This window comes from Staurois parvus, unplaced genomic scaffold (genome assembly GCF_062004578.1).
Source record: "Staurois parvus isolate SC_StPar_1 unplaced genomic scaffold, SC_StPar_1.0 ptg000154l, whole genome shotgun sequence".
Lineage (NCBI taxonomy): Eukaryota > Metazoa > Chordata > Amphibia > Anura > Ranidae > Staurois > Staurois parvus.
Window position 1 is genome coordinate 1,966,753 of NW_028317950.1, and position 22,954 is coordinate 1,989,706.

Consider the following 22,954-nt stretch of genomic DNA (forward strand, 5'->3'; position numbering starts at 1 on the left):
TTATGGCAACCAACATCAATTAGGCAAAAGTGATAAATATTATTTTAGCATCTGAACAGTGGTATGATGGGCTACAGTATGTGCTTGTGAATGCTAAATAGACTTCTCATGAAACAGCCTGTATACCATTATTTTTACCATAAATTCTCCACTTTCTCATTCATCGACTTTGAAAGTGCATATCAGTTTTTTCAAGTCAGTGAGGGCAGCCTTTGTGCTCTTTTCTGATGGCTGGCATGTACTGCCATAGTTCAGCTCCACCTGCTCCCACCTACCAGCAGTGACTCAGTAGCTCAGCTCCCAGGTCCTCTGCTCCCTCCTCCCAGCTGTGACTCAGCAGCACAGTTCCTCTGTTCCCTCCTCCCAGAAGTGACTCAGCAGCTAAGCCTTTTGTCCCCAGCAGTGGCTCAACAACACAGCTCCCCTGTCTCCCTCCTCCCAGCAGGGACTCAGCAGTTCAGCTCCCCCTTTCCCAGCAATCACTTGACAGCTCAGCTTCCCCTGCTCCCCTTTGAGCAGTGACTAGAAGAATATGTTCCCTTTCTACCTCCTCCCAGCAGGCACTCAGCAGCTCAGCGTCCCCTTCTCCCCCTCCCAGCAGTGATTAGTAACACATCTTCCCTTTCTCCCTCCTCTCAGCAGTAACTCAGCAGCTCAGATAGCCCGTCTTCCCCTTCCCAGCAGTCACTCAAGAGCTCAGCTTCCCCCGCTCCCCCTCCGAGCAATGAGTAGCAGCACATCTTCCCTGTCTCCCTCCTCCCAGCAGGAACTCAGCAGCTCAGCTCCCCCTTCCAAGCAGTCACTCAACAGCTAAACACACCGTTAAATCTCAATTACTGCATGGTAAGAATATGTAAAGCATTGAATGTCAATAGCCTGGCCACAGGTTCATGTTAAACTGTGTACAGCAGGAAATACACGGTGTCCCCCCCCCCCCCCCAGCAGCTGAAAATGCACATTACTTTTTTCTTGGGAATACAAGTATCCTTCGATTGTGCTCTGGCCTTTCAGCTTGCACACCATAGGAGCATCAGTCATCCTCTTCTTCAAATCTTCCATTTCTTCTCGGGTACTACTGAAGTGGTTTCGAGTCTGTGGAAAAAGACAAGCGCTGAGAATGCTAGCATAGCATGATGATTCATTCCTTCTAGCTCCATGTATATCTTGTGAGCAAGGTTCAATGGAAAAACCTTATAAAAAACTTGAAGGCCTCTTTTACACCAGATACTGCCGCCGCTGCCAGTGTGACCTAAGCCATAGTGCCACCCAGACAAGGACGTAGTATCAGTGTTAGAATGTCATGACTGCAGCACAGTAGTAATCTGTAATTCCTGCATTTCTTAGAAACGCAAGGGGGTTTTACATCTTCTTGCTACGTTACGGTGACGAGGGAGGGGTTTGTAATCCAAATCAGGGCAGCAAAACGGTTTCTTTGTAAATAAAGGGGAATAAACATTGTCATTCTAGGACAGTGTGTGCTATTGGCAGGATCACCGAGTGAACTTAAGAGCTGGTTAAGCCTGGGTTCACACTTGCGCGGTGCATCATATCGCATGTGATTCGCACAGGAACCGCACCACATTCCTGTGCAAATCACATGCAAATTCTGTATGGCTCAAATCACACCATTTCTGCACCAAAATGGTCCAGGACCCTTTTTTTGGTCTGTACTAGAATCAGATCGCATGGGTATTCACACCTATATGATCCGATCCTGCACATCGCACCGCACTTTGCGGATCGATTTCGGGGTGTTGTTAAGGTAACATATACACCCGCAGCGGTTCGCATGAACGGGGTGCGATTGTGATGTGGTGCGGAATTCGCACAGAAGCCGGTGCAAATTCCGCACCGCATCAGTGTGAACCCAGGCTCACACCTAAATTGCACAGAAATTTGGTCTGCGTGCTCCTGTGCGATTCCTACTCGTTCCCGTAAGGTGTGATTTTACAGCCCATTCATTTTAATGGGCTGCAAATCACAACAGAACACTGTAAGGGCTAGTTTACACTTGCTTCAAAATGTGGCATTGGACACTCTTTTTTTAACGCGCTCTGAACGCCAATCAAAGTGCCTCTCTCTAAATAAAGTGGTTACCTTACAGTCCAGTACGTGGAGATCCTCCTGCGCTGCTGAGAGTGAAGGAATAATGATATAAGCAGCAAACACCCTATCCTATACCTAAATCAGGGCAATGTAATATAATAAACAGAATGGTGCAGCGCTATTTTTACACATACATATAATTATAAAATCAGTGGATACAGATCAATAAACATAACCGCTTATACAGTTATAAAAAACTTACAGGTGCGTAAGAACTGCCAGGATCTATTAGGTGATAAAAGGTGCAGAAGAAAAACATGCGGTCCAATAGGACCCAAACGCGTGACTTAAACCTGTCCCTCACTGGGACCAATCCCCAATATTCAAGTGTGATATGCACAAAAAAAGAAAGTGGGTCCCTATACAACAAGTGCTCAGTGTACCATTCGCATTTGTTATAAATCAAATGTGAAACATAAATGTCCATATAGTACCATCATACATGCTAATGGCAAGAGTAACACAATAATTTTCTCCTCATACGGGTGCTCCAGTGTTAGTGCAATCGGTGAGTGTAAATCCTAAAAAAATGCATGATGCTTTAACAAAGCAAGTGTAAACGAGCCCTAAAAGTGCTTGCACCACTTTTCAAAAATGCACATCACCAAAACGCATGGTACTGCAATACTACAATGTAGAAAAAAGAAGAAGTCTGAAATTTAAAAATTAATACAGCCACGACATCTAAGGACTGGTAAGCTGCAATATATGACATTTTTGTTCTTGGGTTTAAATACACTTTAACCATTAGCCACCTGGCCAATAGCCGTTTGGCGACCGGCAAAATGCTTTAGCTTTCCGGGAGGACGCCATATGGCATACTCCTGGGCATGCGCAGTTCGCGCGCTTGCAGAGCCTCGCAGCGGCGCGATCTGTCACCGGCCGTGTACCTCGGACACGGCCGATGACAGATCCGAGTACCGGCCCCCGTTGCCGGTACCATGTGACCTGCTGGTGACCAATCACAGCAGGTCACATGACGGTTGTATACAATGGATGGCTTCATTCATGCCATCCATTGTATACTAGTGTCTAGCTGTGAATGGTCACAGAGATCACATGCACATGTCATGTGATTAGCTGTGGCCAAATCACAGCTAAGCACAAAAAAAAAAAAAAACCCTGAATGAATCGATGTCATTCAGGTAAATGCTTGCTTATAACAAAGTAATTCTTTGCTATAAGCAAATTGTGTAAAAAAAAAAATAAAAAAATACTGATCACTTCCCCAAAGTCGTACAATGTTACGATGGTAACATACTACTTTGGTCATAGTGAAATATGAAAAATATCTTTAAAAAAAAATAATAAAAAATTAATAAAAAAAAAATTAAAAAAAATTATATATATATTTTTTTTTCGTGCTGTCACCAGTCAGTGTCCCTGATCATCGCCATGCCAGTTATATGATGACGCTGTACTGCACTGGTGACAGTATGTAAAAAAAAAGTAATAATTTTTTTAATTTTTTCATTTTCCGAAAAATTATGAAAAAAAAAAAACACAACTTCAAAAAACTCGTCATGCCTGTTATGAAGTACGTCAGACTGTCTACTTTGCAAAAAGGGGTCATTTGGGGGATATCTTTGCTGTTCTGACATTCTTGGACCTCAAGAAATTAGATTGGCTGTCAGTACTTCAGGATTGATCAATTTTCAGATCTATACCGTAGTTTGTGAACTCGATAACTTTCCTACAAACTAAATAATACATCCTAATTTGGGTTATTTTCACCAAAGACATGTAGCAGAATACATCTTGGCCTAAATTTATGAAGAATAATTATTTATTTGCAAACTTTTATAACAGAAAGAAAAACGTGTTTTTTCTTCAAAATTTTTGGTTTTTTTTTGTTAATTTAGCAAAAAATAAAAACCCCAGCGGTGATTAAATACCACCAAAAGAAAGCTCTAGCTGTGTGAAGAAAATAATAAAACTTTAGTTTGGGTACAATGCTGTATGACCGTGCAATTGTCATTCAAAGTGTGAGAGTGCTGAAATCTGAAAAATGGCCTGGGCAGGAAGGTGTAAAATTGCCCGGTATTGAAATGGTTAATAGATACATACTGCCACTGAGAAATGTAGTGTAAACATTTTAGCTTTAGTGACCTCTAGTCACGATAGGGTTAAACAGAAGTTGTGATGTCACCTATGACCACCCGTGCAGAATATTTGTAAGATGTATACTGAATATTTGACCTTGGAATTGGACCCACAATGCCGGCTCTTAGTAAATTTCCGCACTGGTACACTATAGCAGACTTACATTTTGAAGGCTCAGCTGCAGCTGTTGCTTGTAGGGTAGGAAATCCTGTGTCAACTCAAATGTGAGGCTGTTGGAAGTGAAAAGACAATGCAAGAAGGCCAGGACCTAAGAGAAGACACAAATTGACATAACAGAAAATTTAACTGGGCTCTGGAAATAAAACACTGGTGTACAGTAAGCCAATCACCCCTACAATATCTGACCGTGGTCTTCTAAGCGATATTAACCTTTTATTTTATTGTTTTACATATGTTAAAATGCACATTTTAGGCCTGAAGATTACGTAAAGCTCCCGAAACATTACATATATTCACCGAAAGCAGACTCTGAGACCCTGGAGAATAAAATGTACTGTTGTCAAATATGTCCATTTTTTTTTAGTAGAAAAATATACTCAAATTAATTTTAGTGCACAAAATAAACACAATATAATAGCCAATTTTAGTGCAGATCATGTGAGTTTTTCCACACCAGATCTTCATGGAGCTGGCTTTGTACACGGGTACAGTAATGATGGAACAGAAAAGGGTCTTCACCAAACTTACCAGAAGGTTGGAAGCGCATAGAGGTCTAATGTGTCACTGTATGTAGAATTAATAGCTCCCTTCACTGGAAACACCTGAGCTCAGTCATTTCAAGGCGTGTCCATATACGTTTGGGCTTTCAGTGTAAGTTACAGCATTGTCACCATTGCAGAAGTGTGGCTATTACAAGCACTATGGCAGGATCACCAGGTGAGTCTGATGTGACAGATTGGGATGCTATTAATCTGAATAGTATGGACTTTGTTTACTCTTGAAAAACAGGCGCAATGGTCCTTACCGGCTCTACAATGCTAAACTTCTTGCTCTCCTGCACCTCCTGGATCTGGTAGACATACTCCAGTGAAGATTCATAGACGTTCTGCTTTTCTTTGTCCACCAAAACATCGGCCTGGGAGGAACATATATATACACATTCATAAACGACACGACTACAAAATAATGGTCCCCATACCCCAATAAAGTCCAAGTCAACAGGTTAGCCATTTGGAATATTGTCTGATTGGTCTATATACCCTTTTCAAAAGCCACAATTACATAAATACCATAAAAAGAACTGAAGGCAGCTATGATAATAGGAACATTATTAAATAATTTACTGTATACTGTGGTGAATACAGTTTTTTATTATTTCACATGACAGGTTCCTTTTAACCACTTGCTGTCCTTGGGTTGTATATATAACAAGTCGCCCTCGCTGAGCTATCTGAGACGCTGGACAGCTCCCTGCCTCATTGCTTAGACAACCTTATGTCTTGCTTCTCAGGAACCTTGAACTCTTTGTTCCTCTCATGAACTTCCTGATTTAAGTCATGTCTCTGCACTTCCTTTTTGACAGATTATTTTGCTCTTGCCAGCCAACATCCCGTTTTTGTCACTCCTGCAATCGTCGGCATCTTCACTACCACTCGTTATCAACCTTTGGCTTGTCCTCATCTGCGCTTCTGCTTGATCCTTACCTTCAACCACTTGTTAACAACCTTTGGCTTGTTTACTGATTAAGCTTCTGTTTGATTCCTACCTGCTATATCTGCTACTGGGCCCTGGCTTTCTCACCTCCTGATCCTGAGGACCGCGACCTGGTACTAACACACAGCAAAACCCATCTCCACCATCGAGAGCTCTGGTGATTACCGGTTAGTGCTTAGACCCTGCACCTCAGGTACGCCTATGTCATCTGCCAGGGTGACCCACTTGTTCACTTATCAAGCTGCTCAGTGGGAGTCTCTCTACTGCTATAGCTACCCCGTCCAAGTCTGATCCCTGACTGTGACATTTGGCTTTGAATATACTTTAATCTTGCCTTCCTCACTGACTCAATTTTTTTCTTCCCCGCAGTGTGGTGTGAACACTCAAAACAAAAACACAAGGTGCAATAAAAAAAAAAAGTGAGCAAACAAAAAGTGAACCACACAAAAAAGTGCAAAGGGTGTACACATGGTACTCCTCTAAAGAGAAAGGTTCCTGGCCCTCATGCCCCAGGGCGCTAGACTCCTGACGGGGACTTGGGTACTTGTGGTCCCCCTTGCTGAAACCAGGTTAACCCCACTCTTCAGGGGATCTGCTGAGACAAGGTTCACCCAAGTACTAGGTGGTGTTCCCCTAAAGGAAGACCTACACCCTACTAATCAGGTGTGAGTACAGGGCTTTAGGTTTCTTAAGTGCATTATGGGGATTGGTGTATTTGTGTTCCCTTTGGCTGAAACCAGGTGGACCTCATTCTGCAGGGGATCAGCTGAGACAAGGTCCACCCAAAAACTAGGTGGGGCTACCCCAAAGGGGGACCCCATGGGAGGAGACCCTGACCATAAGGCTACGTGCCTTCCCTTCAAGATGTTCAGGTCAATTCAAAAGACCTAGCGCTGCACCTTTTATAATTCAAGTCAAAAGACCTACACACGACTAGTCAGGGGTGAGTAAAGTGCTTTAGGGTTCTTTAGTGCCTGATGGGGACTGGGGTACTTGTGGTATCCCTGTCTGAAAGTAGGTGGACCCCATTATTCAGGAGATCTGATGAGACCAGGTCCATCCAAGTACTAGGTGGGACTCCCCCAAAGGTCACGTCATCTTCCCCTCAAGACTTTCAGAGCAAGTTCAAAAGGACCTACAAACTACTAATCAAGGGTGAGTAAAGTGTTTTAGGGTTCCAAAGTGCAATACAATGGCTGGCCTTCTTTGTTGACACAAATGCAGTTCCCAAATTTGCTTTAACTCCCCCAATTTCACTCATCCCTACTGAACACGCCTGGTGGCCTTCTCTTCAACCTCATATTTCACTGATGTGGAACTGCACATTTAGATCTGCCCAAACAATCATCTCCTAAATTCATGCTGGCATTTTCCGTGGGTGTTTCATTATTTGCTACAGGCAGTATGTAATAATTTGTGCTTTATGACTGTTTCTGTCCAAGAGTTTGTATCCGTTTCTGAGCCTCTCACCTCTTGGAGCTGGGCCTCCTTCTTCTTGGATGACAAATTCAGATGTTTATCCAGCACTGAGTAATACCGCTCGCTGTCCCTGTCAAACTTCTTCTTCCGATCCTAGAACATTGGCACCAAGAGGTCAGTTTATAGTTCATTACAAACACCTGTACAATACAAACGGCTAGATATTATTGCATGTAATGACGTCAAAGACAGATTTCCCATCCCGTTGCAAGGGAACAACTCATAGGAACTATTTTGGAGGTTAGCTCTATTATAAATAATGTAAAATGTTTCTGTAAATGAACAGTTCATTCTCTGTGCTATTGCCTTACCTCATTCTCATTTTGGGTCCTTTCACATGGGATGAACTCTGCCTGCCATTGGTGTGCTCAGCAGGGGGATCTGTTTGCTGAGCCCCACTGAGCAGGCAGATGACAGGTCCATGTCCGCTCCACTTATGCAGAGTGGACACGGACACAGCTGACTCTCGTCTATGGGCAGTCGGACATAAAATGGACCACAGAAGGAAAACTGGCCTACATCAGCCACTCCATAGAGAAGACGTTCAGATCAGGTCCGTCTGAAAAACAGATAGGTGGACCCAATCAGAACATTTGTGTTAGGCTCCATTCACACTAGGCCTTTGCAAATCGAGGGAGGAATCGCCGAGCTTCTGCCAGCGATTTGAAAACGCGCTGTAAAAGTGTAATTGCGTTTTCAGGTGCCATTCATTTCAATGGTACCTGAAAATGCAAGGCGTTTGTGCCACGATCATAGCTCGTTTTTCCGCGCAGCAAAACGTGCTGCTATCGTGCAAACAAAATCGCAGGACACACGACACCCAAAAAAGGTACCAAAACTTTTTGGGGCGTTGTGCGTCCTGCGCGATCACTGCAAAAATGCCCTGCATTTTCACACTTTTACGGCACGTTTTCAAATTGGTGGGGCAGAAGCGCATTGATGCTGCCCACAATTTGAAAAAGCCTAGTGCGAATAGAGCCTTAAAGTATATATAAGCTCAAGCAATAAAATGTAATTTTAGCTTTAGTAAATTAATGTAAATTTAAGTCTTTTTGTGTATTGTTAAATTTGCATTTTTATATTAAAATAACTCCTGGTGATCCTGCCATGAAGGTCCTTGTTTAGGCACTTCCTGTTATAGAGTGACAACAGTCTACTTGTCTATTAACTGTTCTCCTGTGTTGTCACATGGGTTTTCATTGGAGACAAAGTAACTTTTACCAAAAAATAGCTTATGCGGGTAAAGGGCACCTGTAGATAAAAACACACTGTGCATCATGAAGTAAAGTTGGATAATGCATTTGCTATAGGCATAGGCCATTCACATACCTCCTGAAGCCTGGCTGAAAAACTCCTGGAGATTATTCCCCCCCCTTACCCTGGCTTGTTGCTAGGATATTACTAAGACATTCCAAGCTGTTACTGCTCACCCTCATTATCAGAGGAGTGAGCTCTTAAAACTTCAGACATACACAATTCCCTATATCCTCCATTACAGCAAAGCTTAGCTCAGAACTAATGCAATTGAGGAGAACAAAGTGCATGTGTGGGGGTTTAAATCAGAGAAAGAGCTCACTCCTGTGATGGTGGGGGTGAGCAGTAATAACTGGGAGTGTCCTAGCAACATCCTAGCAACCAGGAAAAATGGGGGCACCACCTCTGGGAGTTTTTTTTAGTTAGGCTTCAGGAGGCACAAACGGCCATACCTATAGAAAGGAGATTGTTCCACTATGGCCAGAGCTGCACAATTTGTGTTTATCTACAGGCGTCGTTTACCTGCATTTTTTTGGTAAAGGTGAAATACCCCTTTAACACCGTCCCCTGGCCGCCCTTTACATGGCATGTAATGTGCAGGAGGTGGTGCGGCTTCTCGATCATGTGATCACTGTGATTGGCTCTTACACCAGCAAGATGATCAGGAGCACATCCTGCTGGCTTTAATGCCCAGGAGGCAGCTTGGCTTCTCTGCCATGTTACTGCCGTCATTAGCTCCAACAGCTGTCACGTGATCAGGAGCCCAATAAGAAGCTGTGACAGGGAGCTGTCCATAATAGCTCAGTCAGTGTGCTGGTAGCCCGCTCTCAGCACACAACCCGAGTCCTCCGAGGACACATATGTGCTGGGCAATAAGACCTCATGCACACAGAAATGTTTAAAAAACGCCTCTCCTCTTGGCAGCAGCATTTTGGCAGAAAAACACCGACACTTGGAAAAGTGTCTAAAGCATTTACAAGCATTTAGGTGCGTTTACAGGCGTCAAGCGCTTGGGCATTAACTCTTTTCATTGGCAGAATAATACATTATTCTGGCCATTGAAATGAATTAATGCTCAAGAGCTAAACGTGCCTAGCATTTAGGCAAGTTTACTCGCATCAAGCATTTTTTTCTGCCAAAACATTGCTACTCCTGGACACACAGGTAGTGGATTTTTTTTACAGCTCCTAAAAGCCCCTGACATCAAAAGCTTCTAAAAGTCTATGTGCATGGACACATAGGATAACATAGAGGGGCATTTAGAAGCTGTAAAAAAGAAACGTCTGAAACCCCTAAAAGTGGCTGCAAGAACGCCCTGTATGCATGTGGCCTAAACCTACAAGGAAGAGATGGAAATGCAGGCAGAAAGCCGCTAAAATGCCTACAGCTGCAGTCATGATCTTGTAATAGCCACTTGCTGACAGGAGGTCTATCTACATACACCAGACAGCAAGTGGTTAAAGACCAGACTTCCTTTTTTCATTATCTCCAGTATGATATGTGAAGCACAGTATCTCTATATTAGTATCCCTTTGATGCTGCATAACGAATGATGACTGATTTAACTAATAAGAATGTCAGCTGAAGGTCATTCTTTGATCCCATAAAAAGAAAAGATTTAAATGGCTTATCATGAAACCAGTGCAGGTGAAGAAAATCCTTCGCTCCCAGCACAGGGACCATTCATTGTGCTCCTGGAAGTGAACGGGTTATGGAGCAGGAGATGGTGGGAGCAGATCTTGTGCCGTTTCCAGCATTTTTTGGCTCAGGTTTACTCCCAGCTCGCTCGTTCTGGCAGCCGCCATGAAGAAAGGATCCAGCCCCTCACTAGAGCACATGACTCTCCCCCCACCTTGCCTATGCTTCTGGTCTAGAACTATATCCCAATTAAGGACACAAGATCTACCAAACTTCCACCAACAAGCACATTCAGTCCTGCATTCGGGGCAAAGTTCCCAGGGATCATGCTTAAATAATCTTCCTATTACTTATGAAAATCAGACTAAAAGGATAATCAGGTTCACATGGCTAACTTGGATACAGCTGATCGTCACTATATAGCAGGAGGCGGCTTGCAGGGGGTCTGGTTGAGATGCTACAATTTCTAGCCCAAAGTTCTTACAAAATCCAGAAGTTATCCTTGTTTGCCAATAACGTATGTAATGTAGTTTTAAACCCCATCGATAAAATCTTATTTACGTTCTAACATGTTCATGCCTTTTTAAAAGTAATTCTCAATCATTCTAAATCTGCAGATTTCGCAAAATAATGCCTGGTGGTCCTGCCATGAAGGTCCTTATTGAGGGTGGTTATAGACTGACAACACTCTGTTCCTTTTGGATGAGTGTTGAGGAGCACCCAATACAAAAGTTCAAGACACTTGAAAAGTTTGTGTAAATACTTATTGAGAAAGAGTATTGAGAGAATCCAACATGTTTCAGGGGAATTATCCACACCCCCCCCCCCCCCGCCTTTCAGCAAGGCGGGGGATAGATACAGTTGGACTAGCTGCGCAATGCAATTAAAATGCCTATAACGAGGCTTGATCTGAGCTGTAACAACTCAGGTCAAGGCTCATTGCAATCTCTTCAATTGCATCTCAACACTAGTTCAAGTGTACCCATTGCTTCAGCCCTAATGAAGGGGGAGGCATTTCCCCCGAAACGCGTTGGATTCTCGATACTCTTTGTCAATAAAAATTTTGCCAAAACCTACTCAAGAACTTTTGCACTGGGTGCTCCTCAACATAGAAGCCATAGCTTCTGAGTACTGTAAGTCCTCTTTTGAGACTATCAGTGAGGCAGCAGCCCTAGGACCGGGACAAAGTCAGTTCTAAACTGCACATTCACGTTTTGTCAGCCCCTTTGAAGGAGGATTCACTATAATTTAAATCCAAAAGTACCATTATCCCACATCTGTTGGTCTAGCGCAGCCTATCTCAATCTTTTCAACACAAAGGAACCCTTGAAGTAACTTTCCGGTCTCGGGAAACCCCTGCTAAAAATGACTCATGATACATTCGTGTGATGGTCAGTGGGAAGAATGCTCCTTACACTTATGGACATTTGGATGAATCACCCTCTTACAGACAGCTAAAAAGATCAATGATGTCAGTGGGAACTTATCGGAGAGGCAGAAATTGCCCAGTACTCAAGCACCCCTAGCAACCTCTGGAAGAACCCTGGTTGAGAAAGCCTTGTCTAGATCTATGCACATACACCAACACTATGGGGGATATTTACTAAAGCTGGAGAGCACAAATTCTGGCTCACTTTTGCATAGAAACCAATCAATTTCTAACCTCAGCTTGTTCAATTAAGCTTTGGCAACAAAACCTGAAAGCGGATTGATTTCTATGCAGAAGTGAGCCTGCTTTTGCATTCTCCAGCTTTAGTAAATAAACCTCTATGTACCCATCTCCCAATTGGATGCATGTGACAACACGGGAGCACAAATGGGAGACAGGCGCAGAGTGTTGTCACCCTACAGCAGGAAGCGCCTGAACAAAGGCTGTCATGGCAGGTAGGGATGCACCGATACCGGTCTCGGTGCGAATACCAAGTATTTATGGGCAGCACAGTGGCTAAATGGTTAGCACTTCCGCATGGCAGTACTACGGTCGTTGGTTCGAATCCCAACCACGGCACCACCTGCCTGGAGTTTGCATGTTGTCCCTGTGCCTGCGTGGGTTTCCTCCGGGTACTCCGGTTTCCTCCCACACTTCAAAGACATACTGGTAGGTGAATTGGATCCTGTCTAAATTGTCCCTAGTATGTGTATGTATGAATGTGAGTTAGGAACCTCAGATTGTACGCCCCTTGAGGGTTAGGGACTGATGTGAATGTACAATATATATGTAAAGCACTGCGTAAATTGATGGCGCTATACAAGTACCTGAAATAAATAATAAATAATTTTCACGAGTGCTCGTGCAAATACTCCTGATACCTTAACCGATACTTTGTGGTGTGATTTGCGTTAATGGACACAACTTTCACTGCAAAGATTAGTGTGTAATTTGAACAGGAATGTGATTAATGTCCAAATCGCATGCTGTTTCCCCACTGCTCCTGTGTGCGAGCACACACAGGAACGGTGCGGGAAACCTCCCTGCTAGCATCCCATGTTGAGTGTCAGTGGTAGGAGAGGAGAGAAAGCAGAAGGTCAGCAATTGACCAATCAGATGCCGTCTAGACCGAACTGTCATCGCTGCAAGGAAAGGAAGGAAAACGGCGGGGATTTGAAAATCCTGGCGCCTGCTCTCCTCTCCTACCACTGATACTCAGCAATGGATACCGGTTAGGAGGTTTTGCGCACTGCTCCTGTGTGAACTCAGGCCATGACAAGCCTGGGCTCACACGGGAGCAGTGGGGAAACTGTATGCAATTTGTTCAAATCCATCCATTAACGCAAATGACACTGTAAAGTATCGGTACTCAGTATCAGCAAGTACTTGACTGAAAGTATCAGTACTTATAATAATACTTAAAAAAGCGGTATCGGTGCATCCCTAATACCAGAATCACCAGGGATTATTTTATTGAAAGCTACAGATACAGAGTTACAACAACTTTCAAAACTATATAACATGTTAAAGCTTACACAAGAATTTAGTGATTGGGTTTAGATATATTTTAATGTGGTTTTCAGTATTTAATCTAACAATGGACCACTGCTTCAGACCTCCTTGCACCAAATATGAAGATAAGCATGCCATTTATGTTTAGATTTCTCATGTTCAGCCTGCGAATCTGAACAGTTTCCTCCATCCATGCTAAACAGTTTAGATCAGTCTCTTTCAACCAGAGTTCTATGGATCCCTAGGATTCCTCTAGAGCTTGCCAATGGTTCCTGGTGATGAGAGCAATGGCAGATTGATCTTCTGCTTACAATGACCACCAATGTAAGGGTCCACTTCTACACACTGTTCTTCAAGGGGTCCAAGTGACCAAGGGGTCACTTGCACATTAACTATAAATATACTACACTGACCACCAATTTAATGAGCCTCTTCTACTTTGACTACTAATGTAAGGAGTCACCTCTATACTGACCACCAATTTTTATGGGTCACCTCTACACTGCACACCAATTTAATGCGTCTCTTCTACTCGGAATATAAATATAAGGGGTCTGACAGGAATAAGCCTATGTCTGTAGCCTCTGTACTTGATATTTTCACTCTCTGGCCTGGGAGAAATAAAGCTCCAGGCACCGAAGTGTGCAAGCTAAATCTCTGAAAGTTTAATGCAAGACAAGAATGGTTATTCACAACTCAGTAGGCATTGCTTAATCTTAGGATGACCAATGAAACATTCCATTCTTATCAATATAGTTACATGAAGAACAGAAACTCCAAATAGCTGAGGGATACCATATAAAGGCAGTTCCATTTACAGTGAAATGAAAACTATTCTCAGTTTTGCTTGTAACTTTTCTTTTGTTTTCTAACTGTTCACACATCTAGAAATGGAGGCATTACACAAAATATATGACAGTTAATAAGACATATCTCCTTACCTGGTCACCTGTACACTGACCACCAATTTATTGAGCCTCTTCTACTTTGACTACCAATTAAAGAGTCACCTCTACACTGACTACCAATTTTTTTGGGTCACCACTACACTGAACACCAATTTAATGGGTCTCTTCTACTCTTACTACCAATATAAGGGGTCTCCTCTACACTGACCACCAATTTAATGGTTCACTTCTTTGCTGACCACCAATGTAAGGGATTACTTCTGCACCGACCACCAATGTAATGGTTCACATCCACATTGCCCACCTATTTAAGGGTTACTACAGTATTTATCATCTATGTTTTTATGGCCATTAATATTATTTTTTTCATTTCATGGTTATTAGGCAACCCAGTCTTTATTTTTTTTATTTACAAATCTCCACAGCTTACTGATCAAACTGATGCACCATGAGCAGTAGGTCTAATAATTTTAAAGGGAGATCCCTAGGACCGGATATCAGTTCCAAGGGTTCCCATGTGGTGAAAAGGTTGGTGTTAATAATGGAATCTCCCCCGCCACTACGGTATTCTGACAGCCACAGCACCCATGGCAGTCTGAATACCTGAAGAGTGACTGACAGCATGCAGTTACTGTTTGGCTAACAATTCTCCACCCAGCTCCTTCAAGTTTTCAATCAACTTTTGTTGAGTAGGGTGGTAATGACACGGTCATCAATGGCTCGAATTTTGACCGATTCCAGAAGAAAGTCAAGCAGTGTATGACCAGCTATGCTCTCTGCAACATTTGCTTTGTAAGCAACAGCTGTTTATTTCACTTATAGATATCTGCCCATACATAAGAAACATCATAAAGGAACATAACGAAATGTCCGAACAACAAAAGGTATTCCATTGCATGTGAAATCTAATATTGTTACTCATTACAATTCAACAAGCAGATCAATAAACAGCTGCTAATTAAAAAATGGCTACAGCCTAAAATTGTGCTTCGCAACCAATCAGATATCAGATGTCCTTTTTGCTGACAACGTAAACCAATATCTTGTTGGTTGCAAACAACAATATACTTCTTTCCTGCAATCAGTCACTGAATCTTAGTGTTCTTCCAGAAAAGCTTTGGATTCCAATTTATATTTTTTTCCAGGAAACTCAACATATACTATATGGCCAAATGTTGGTGGACACCTAACCAACACTTATAAAAGCTTGTTGGACATCCCAATAAAAAAAAAGAAAATTAATATGGAGTTGGCCCCTCTTTGAGGCTTTGGCAACCTCCACTTGTCTGGAAAGGCTTTCCACAAGATTTTAGAATGTGTCCAGAAGACTTGATCTACAGCCTGAATTTCAGTTTACTCCCAAAGATGCTCAGAAGGGTTGAGGTCAGGGCTCTGTATAGGACACTCAGGTTCCTCCACACCAAACAAATTAGTTAATGCCCATTTGTGTGGTCAAGTACTGTTGTTGGATGAGTAGACCTGGCTTACAATCAGTGCTCCTAGGGTTGAGGTCAGGGACCTGTGCTGGATATTCAAGTTCCTCCACACCAAACAGATCAATTTGTGCCCATTTGTGAGGTCAAGTACTGTTGCTGGATGAGAAGACCTAACTCACAATCAGGGTCCCCAAGGTTGAGGTCAGGGCTATATGCAGACCACTCAAGTTCCTCCACATCCAACTGGTTAAACCATGTCTTTACAGAGCTGTTTTTTTTACAAATAGGCATAGTGTAGGGGTAGTGAAAGGGTTAAGAGATGGTGACAATTTTGTGATAGATGTCCAATAGGACATACACAATAGGCCCATTATACCTTTATGAGCATGTTGGACATCCCATTCTAAAAACATGGCTATTGATAAGGAGTTAGTCCTCATGTGATCATACCAGCTTCTGCTCTTATGGAAAGACTTTCCATAAGATTTTGGAGGGTGTCTGTGGGAATTTGTGCTCTGTTTTAAGTTCAGGTACTGATCTTGGAGAAGACCTGGCTCACAATTGGCATTGCAATTCACGCCTGGGGTGTTCATTAGGGTGAAGATCAGGACTAGAGCTCCTCAGGACTGGCTGGAAGTCAGGACAAGAGTTCCTCAGGACTCTGGTTGTAGAGGAACTCAACTGGCCTTGACAAACTGGTGAAACCATTTCTTTATAGCGTTGGCTTTGTGTACAGTCATGCTGGAAAAGAAAAGAGCCTTCACCAAATTGTTGCCACAAGGTTGGAAGAGGACAAAGGTCTAAAATGTCTTTGTGTGCTGGAGTATTACCAGTGCCCTTCACTGGAAACACCAGAACTCAATCATTTAGAGGGGGTCCTCATACTTTTGGCCATATAGTATGTGTGCTGGTCAGGAGTCCTCAAACTTTTGGTCATAAAATGTATCTCTTTACAAGTCTGAACTCTTATTCTGAAACTCCGTTTTTTTTTTTTCTTGGCTTCTCCTTTTGTAAAGTGAGTCCCAACTAAAAAACTAGTGTCTGTGTTTACAGCTTTGCCTGTACGGGTGGTTCCTGAGCTTGCAGACAGGATGTGGAAGTACCTTAGTGAGTCCAATTTGATCCTTGCGGAAAGTCTCCAGGGGTTTTATCAGGATGTTGTCTGCGTTTTGAAGCTGTGGTGGAAAAAAAAAAAACCCCGAAAACATACAAAATCAGACAGAAAACACTTTTGATCGACTGAATGCATGTTTTAGGCAGTATATAAACCTGTTTTAATGTGTTTTATCAACAATCGTGTGCTTTTTAGTGCTGCCATTGTCATCTATATAATGCACATCTTCGCATTAAAAAACATGTCAATGGATCACACAGGTATGAACTAGAACCATTTAAAGCAATGGCTTACCTCTGTACTTGCCTGCATTGATGTGCGTTAAAACATCTTTTTGGTAGGGAATGTGTGAATTCTATGTGACTAGTCTAAACAAAATCCTAGAAGATTGCTGCAATAACCTAGAAAAAATAGAGCAGGCATTTTCTATTGCAATACACTGGACCTATTCCCTAATGACCATTCCAGATTAATTACCCAGAACACATCTCTTGCAGTATCCACTGAACCCTGATGAAATGGGGACCTTTTTGAACCTCCCAAAATGCATTGGCTGTAAGGTTCATTTAGACTAACATAACCATTTCAAAATGAAAAATGCAGCATCTGGCTGGTAAAAGCTGGCCAGTTCAACACACAAACCCTTCTGACCATTGCCGGAAGACATGTAAGTAACAACAAAGTGTAGCAGGTGCTGCGGATTACAAAATATTAATAGAACCTTGATTGCTAGGACGCAGGCAGCTATTGCCACCTAGTATTCCTTGTTGCTAAGACATAGGCAGATAATGCACCCAAGCATCCTCGGTTACTAAGATGTAGGCAGCTCCTGCTGCCTATCATCCTTGGTTGTTAGGACATAGGAGGCTCTTGCCCCCTAGTGTCCTTGGCTGATAGGACACAGGTGGCCCCTGTCACCTGGTGTCATTGGTCGCTAGGACACAGGCGGCCACTGCACTCTAGCATCCATGGTTACCAAGACACATGCAGTTCCTCTTCTGCTAGCATCCTTGGGTGCTAGGACAAAGGAGGCTTTTGCCTTCTAGTAACCTTGGACACAGGTAGCACCTACCACCTGATGTCCTTGGTTGCTAGAACACAGGTGGCCAATCAGAGCCAACATGTAAATATGCACAGTATGTAATCAGTGACTTTGCATGCACTTTAAATAATTTGTTAACCTGAGTGCAATATGTCAAAGCTGAACTGCAAGCTCAAAGACTCATGTAAAATATTCCTCAATACCTCAAAATGATATAAATCCACCTAGTGTGCACCAAATGCATTTACAAACCAAGTTATCGCTTTGCAAAAGTGGCAATGACAATCACTATGCTGTAAATAGCCTATGCAGAGAGCAGAGATGTGGGAGGGGCCCAGCAGGCTCGGCCCAGCCACAGGCTGCCTGCAGAAAACGACAGGAGGGGCAGAGACAAGACCAGTCACCCTGCACAAGGAGAGAAAGCAGCAGTGAGCAGTCTTCATTACAGTAAGCAAAGGTCACACTGGATCACTGCACAGATCTGGGAGACAAAGCACACCAAGACTCAAGGAAGAATACACATGACAAACGTATTTAGACAATATTTAATTATCCTGGAGTTCAGCTTTCAATGAGAATTTATAACATAATGGTATATATATATATATATATATATATATATATATATATATATATCTCAAAAAATAAATATATCATATAATATATAGAATAAAATAGAATATATACTATTTATTTTATATCTTCTATTTATTTTATTCTATACAGTATATCCTTTTTTTATATATATATATATATTCTATTTAATATAATATATAAAACAAAATAAATATAATATATAGAATAAATATAATATAAATGAACATAGAATAAATATAATATATTGCATAAAATAAAATATAATATACAGCATATAAGGCGTCTTGCACATGGTACTGATCTTTGAGCATCTGCTTTTTTTTAACGTAATATCAGGTGATTGTTTTGCGTGTATTTATGCGTATATACGTGTTTGAGCATTTGCGCCCACACTATATACACTTCGGGAAAATTAATATTTATGCTCATATGCACGTATTCACGTGCATTTACGAGCAGGCGGCGTAAATTACTGACCAAAAATGCAGATTTTCCTATTATTTTTTTTTACTGAGGAATACACAGCACTTATTTACACACCTGCAATGCAAAGGCACTTTGTGAATAATGGGCTACAATTTACCTCAATAAAAAAACAAAAATGCTGTACTGAGTTTTTCCACGGTGCAGTGTGCAAGAGGCTTAATATATAATAAATATAATATATAAAACAAAATAAATATAATATATAAAACAAAATAAATATAATATAAAATAATGACACATCCCACTTATACATAGCAAACTCTAATCTACAGTATGTACATTTCCCAACCATAGTAAAAATAGCACAACAGTCTTACCATCATTGTCCTTTCTAGTTCCACTTCCTGCAATAGGTCAGCAAATTCTTTGAATGATTCAGCTGAGAAGACGGGAAGAAAAGAGAAAAAAAATAAGTACAGCCTAGGAGACATTATTATGGTGGTTTTCCTCCATGAATGATTATTACACCCTTCCCAATAAAGACCAGAGACTGGTCCCATCAACCACAACCTTTTTTATAAGCAGCTGTGTGTATACATTAGCTAGGCAAATAGTCATCTCCATCACAGCCTGTATTCAATGGATGGTCACAAAACTGGAACGCATCCCTAAAAGACCCCAACTGGGCTCCATGCCATTTCACAATATGATATTGATCATGAGAAATCTGCTATGTGGCCTAAGAAAAGCTTAGAGCTGGAGTATTTGGCCATCGTCTTCCATTTAGAGTAGCGGGAGACTGATGAGGTCCTCTTTCTGCCCATTCTGCTCTCTTTTCCTGCATATTAGCATGCAGCAACCCGATTTGTTCCCTCCCTTTTCCTGTCTCTCTCTTTTTCAGTCGAGCATACAAGGACAGTCCTCAACCTCTCTACGCACCACACCATTCATTCACATGGGCAGAAAAAAACGCTTAGTTTAGATGCGCAGTGTATAGGTTGTGTGCGCACTGTAGTAGTCACTGCGCCCATACATAGTTGCGGCCATCAGCAAAAATGTGCGCTGCGTTAGACACGCACAAAAAAGGACACACCCAAATCTGCGCATTTTACGTGCATACATGAAAAAGTGCGCGTTAAAGCGTGCGCACATATGTGTAGTAATTTTTTGGGAACGGAAGAAGAATTGCATGCATCTAAACACTGCGCATCTAAACGTACTATAGGCGTGTGCTTTACGCAAGATCTTCTGCTAGCTCTGCCAGCAAGAACTTGCGGTTTATGCAGAAAATACGTGTGACTGAGCCCTAAGGCCTCACGCACAGTGGACTTTTGGCTGCTCTCCTCGATGCCCTTCCTATAGGCATTTTAACAGGAAAAAAAAAAAAATGCTTGACACATGTATACGGGTGCAACATATTAAGTCTTGGAAGCGCTTGTGTGTGAATTAATTTCATTGGCCAAAATAATTAATGCGGGCCATTGAAATGAATTAACCCTGCAGCGGTAAAGCTCATTTAGATGCATCCAGTGTTTTTTTCTGCTGCTGCTGCTCCTGGACCTGTTGGCAGTGGGTGTCCTGTTTAAAAAGCACGCCAAAAATCGCACCTCCCATTGAAATCAATGTAAAATGCATACAAAACGCACTTTTTGAGCCATGTGTCCATGTTTTGAGTCCAGCAACCAGAAAACGCACTAACGCGATATGATTTTTTTTTTTTTTTACCGCATTTTTAGCCTCAAACTGACTGTGTGCTTGAGGCCAAAGGGCAGTGGCTGGTTTTTCCTGAGCTTGATGCATTGCTCTTTTTTTTTTTTTCTTTCAAATTTATTGAGATGTCACACAGATATTTAAAAAAGTCCAATTTCCGGCTGCATTGTGCGATGCAGTAGATTGCTTTGCATTGCATTGTTCTGCACTGAGAAAAAGTAGTGCACGCAGGGCCAGGACAAGGGGTGGGCAGGAGGGGCGGCTGCCCTGGGCACCAAGATATCATGTGAGGTGGGGGAAGGGGCATCACAAAGAGATTGGGTGAAGGGATTTGTGTTGGAAGAGGGAATTTGAGGGGGTAAGAATTGTTCTACGAGGGGAAATTTGTGGAGTTGTGATTTGGGGGGGATTTGTGCTAAGAGAAAATTTTTAAGGGGAAAGGAGGGGGTATTTGAAAGGATAATTGTTCTAGGAGGGGAAATTTGGGGAGTTGTGATTTGGGGAGGGGGAATGGGGGAAGAGGATTTGTGCTTGGGAGTATGTATGCTAGAAAAGTCGATATAGTAGGGGGGGTAGGGGATTTGTGCTAGGATGGGGGATTGGGGGAGGGGAATTTGTGCTAGGATGGGGGATTGGGGGGGGGGGGGGGAAGGAAATTTGTGCTAGGATGGGGGATTGGGGGAGGGGAATTTGTGATGGGAGAGGTGGATTTGGAGCTGTGATTTGAGGGAATTAGTGTTGGGTGGGGGATGGGGGAAGATGATCTGTGCTAGGAGGGAGTATGTGTGCTAGAAAAGATAATATGGGGGGTAGGATTTGTGCTTGGAGGGGGGTTTGTGCTCGGAGGGGAAGTTTAAAGGGGCAAAGGATTTGTGCTTGGAGGGGGAAGGACTTGTGATGGGGGCATATGGGGAGAGAAAGAATTAGGCATGGGAGGATTTTGAGCAAGGGGGTGGATTTGTACTAGGGGGAGGGGGAATTTATGCTTAGAAGGGAAGCATGTAGGTAATGCTCATACATCTTGGGGGGGCCTTTTGGCATGTTTGCCCTGGGCTCTAGATGGCCTTGTCCAGGCACTGAGTGCATGCAGTGCTTTTTCCCCATGCCCACATACCATTGGAATGCAGCGGTGTAAACCGCACACATAGGAGAAGGAAGCATTTTGCCTTGCCCATGCCCTGGAATAGCCGCCTAACGCAGTCCCGCCGCATCAGCTGTGAATATTTTCTTAAAGCTAAAGATTACATTTCCATGTTCATGCGTTGTGCATGTACATGCATTCGTATGCGTACACACATAAATTACTGACCTCAGATGAAGATTTTTTTTAATCTTGATTTTACCGATCTTTACACAGCTGTGTGCATGGGCCTATATATAAACCAAAAAAATCTGCATTCAGATACAAAAAAAACAAAACACTTTTTCTTAATGCCTATGTGCGTGAGCCCTTAACCCAATGATTTTACAGGAAAGTGAAGGTAAGATTAGGAATACAGAGGTTGTCAGCATGATGTCCATCTGAATGAGTATTGGTTTCCATAGGGCACTAGGGCTGTCCATTACAGAGCAGAAGTCTGGCTTATGTCACTGGCAGTAAAGTTCTCCTCTGGGAGAAGCAATACCAGAATTTCAGTTAAAGATGTCCAATGTTATCACCATCTGGTGGTTTCCAAAGACGCCTTCAGGGGGTGTGTGGCAAACAAAATGTCCACAAGTTTGCTGCGTGGGACCCCTGTGTGTCAGAGGGAAGAGTGTTGTTTTGCTTTATCATTTGCATTGCCGGCCTTTCACCGCACAGTTTTCTGACCATATATTGCTTTATAGAGACAACTAAAGAAAAAAAAAAAAAAAAACTGATCGGGGAAAACCCTTCTCCATTCACCCATCCGGGGCCCCTAACAGGGAGTGTGGAGCACTGCAGCTGAGCCCTGGATGAATGAGTCATTGCTTGGCACAGGTACAGGGGGAAGAGCTCTGCAACATCTGTTATTAACCCTGACATCGTCCTCCAAGGGGCACACATCGAGGAAGGGAAGCCTTCTCTGTGTAGAGAGCAAGCAGAGATAAATACTAGGAAAGCCCCCCTTTCCTACTGAGAACACCGATCGCTCATAACCTAATGACCACTGACAGTTAAAGTGAATAACATTAGGTATCTTAAAAGTCGGAGGCAGCAAGTGAACATATTGTCCTTGAGGTTGATGTGTTGAAAGCAGAAAAAAAATGGTCAAGAGTAAAGATTTGAGTTGACTTTGACAAGAGCCACATTGTAATGTGTAGACGACTGGGGCAGAGCAACTCCAAAACTGCAGCTCTGATGGGATATTGCTGGTCTGCAGTGGTCAAGTTTGACCAAAAGTGATCCAAAGAAGGAGAACCGGCAAACCAGTAACAGGGTCATAGGTGGCCAAGGCTCATTGATGGAGGTGGGGAGTGAAGTCTGGCACATGTAGTCCGATCCAACAGAAGAGCTACTAGAGCTCAGATTGCTGAAAAAATTAAATGCTGGTTCTGATAGAAAGG

The 22,954-nt window shown here is 42.6% G+C and overlaps 1 protein-coding gene across 3 annotated transcripts in view; it reads right to left on the bottom strand.

Moving 5' to 3' along the window:
* Nucleotides 1–22,954, bottom strand: part of OPHN1 (oligophrenin 1) — a 192,560-nt gene that overhangs the window by 121,856 nt on the left and 47,750 nt on the right. For all 3 annotated transcript variants that reach the window (XM_089674901.1, XM_089674900.1, XM_089674899.1), the window contains exons 4-9: nucleotides 19,096–19,157; nucleotides 16,643–16,714; nucleotides 7,354–7,455; nucleotides 5,195–5,305; nucleotides 4,373–4,477; nucleotides 963–1,092 (exon numbers count right to left, since the gene is read on the bottom strand). In XM_089674901.1, the coding sequence (XP_089531027.1) occupies nucleotides 963–1,092; nucleotides 4,373–4,477; nucleotides 5,195–5,305; nucleotides 7,354–7,455; nucleotides 16,643–16,714; nucleotides 19,096–19,157 (582 nt within the window). The remainder of the gene's footprint in view (nucleotides 1–962; nucleotides 1,093–4,372; nucleotides 4,478–5,194; nucleotides 5,306–7,353; nucleotides 7,456–16,642; nucleotides 16,715–19,095; nucleotides 19,158–22,954) is intronic.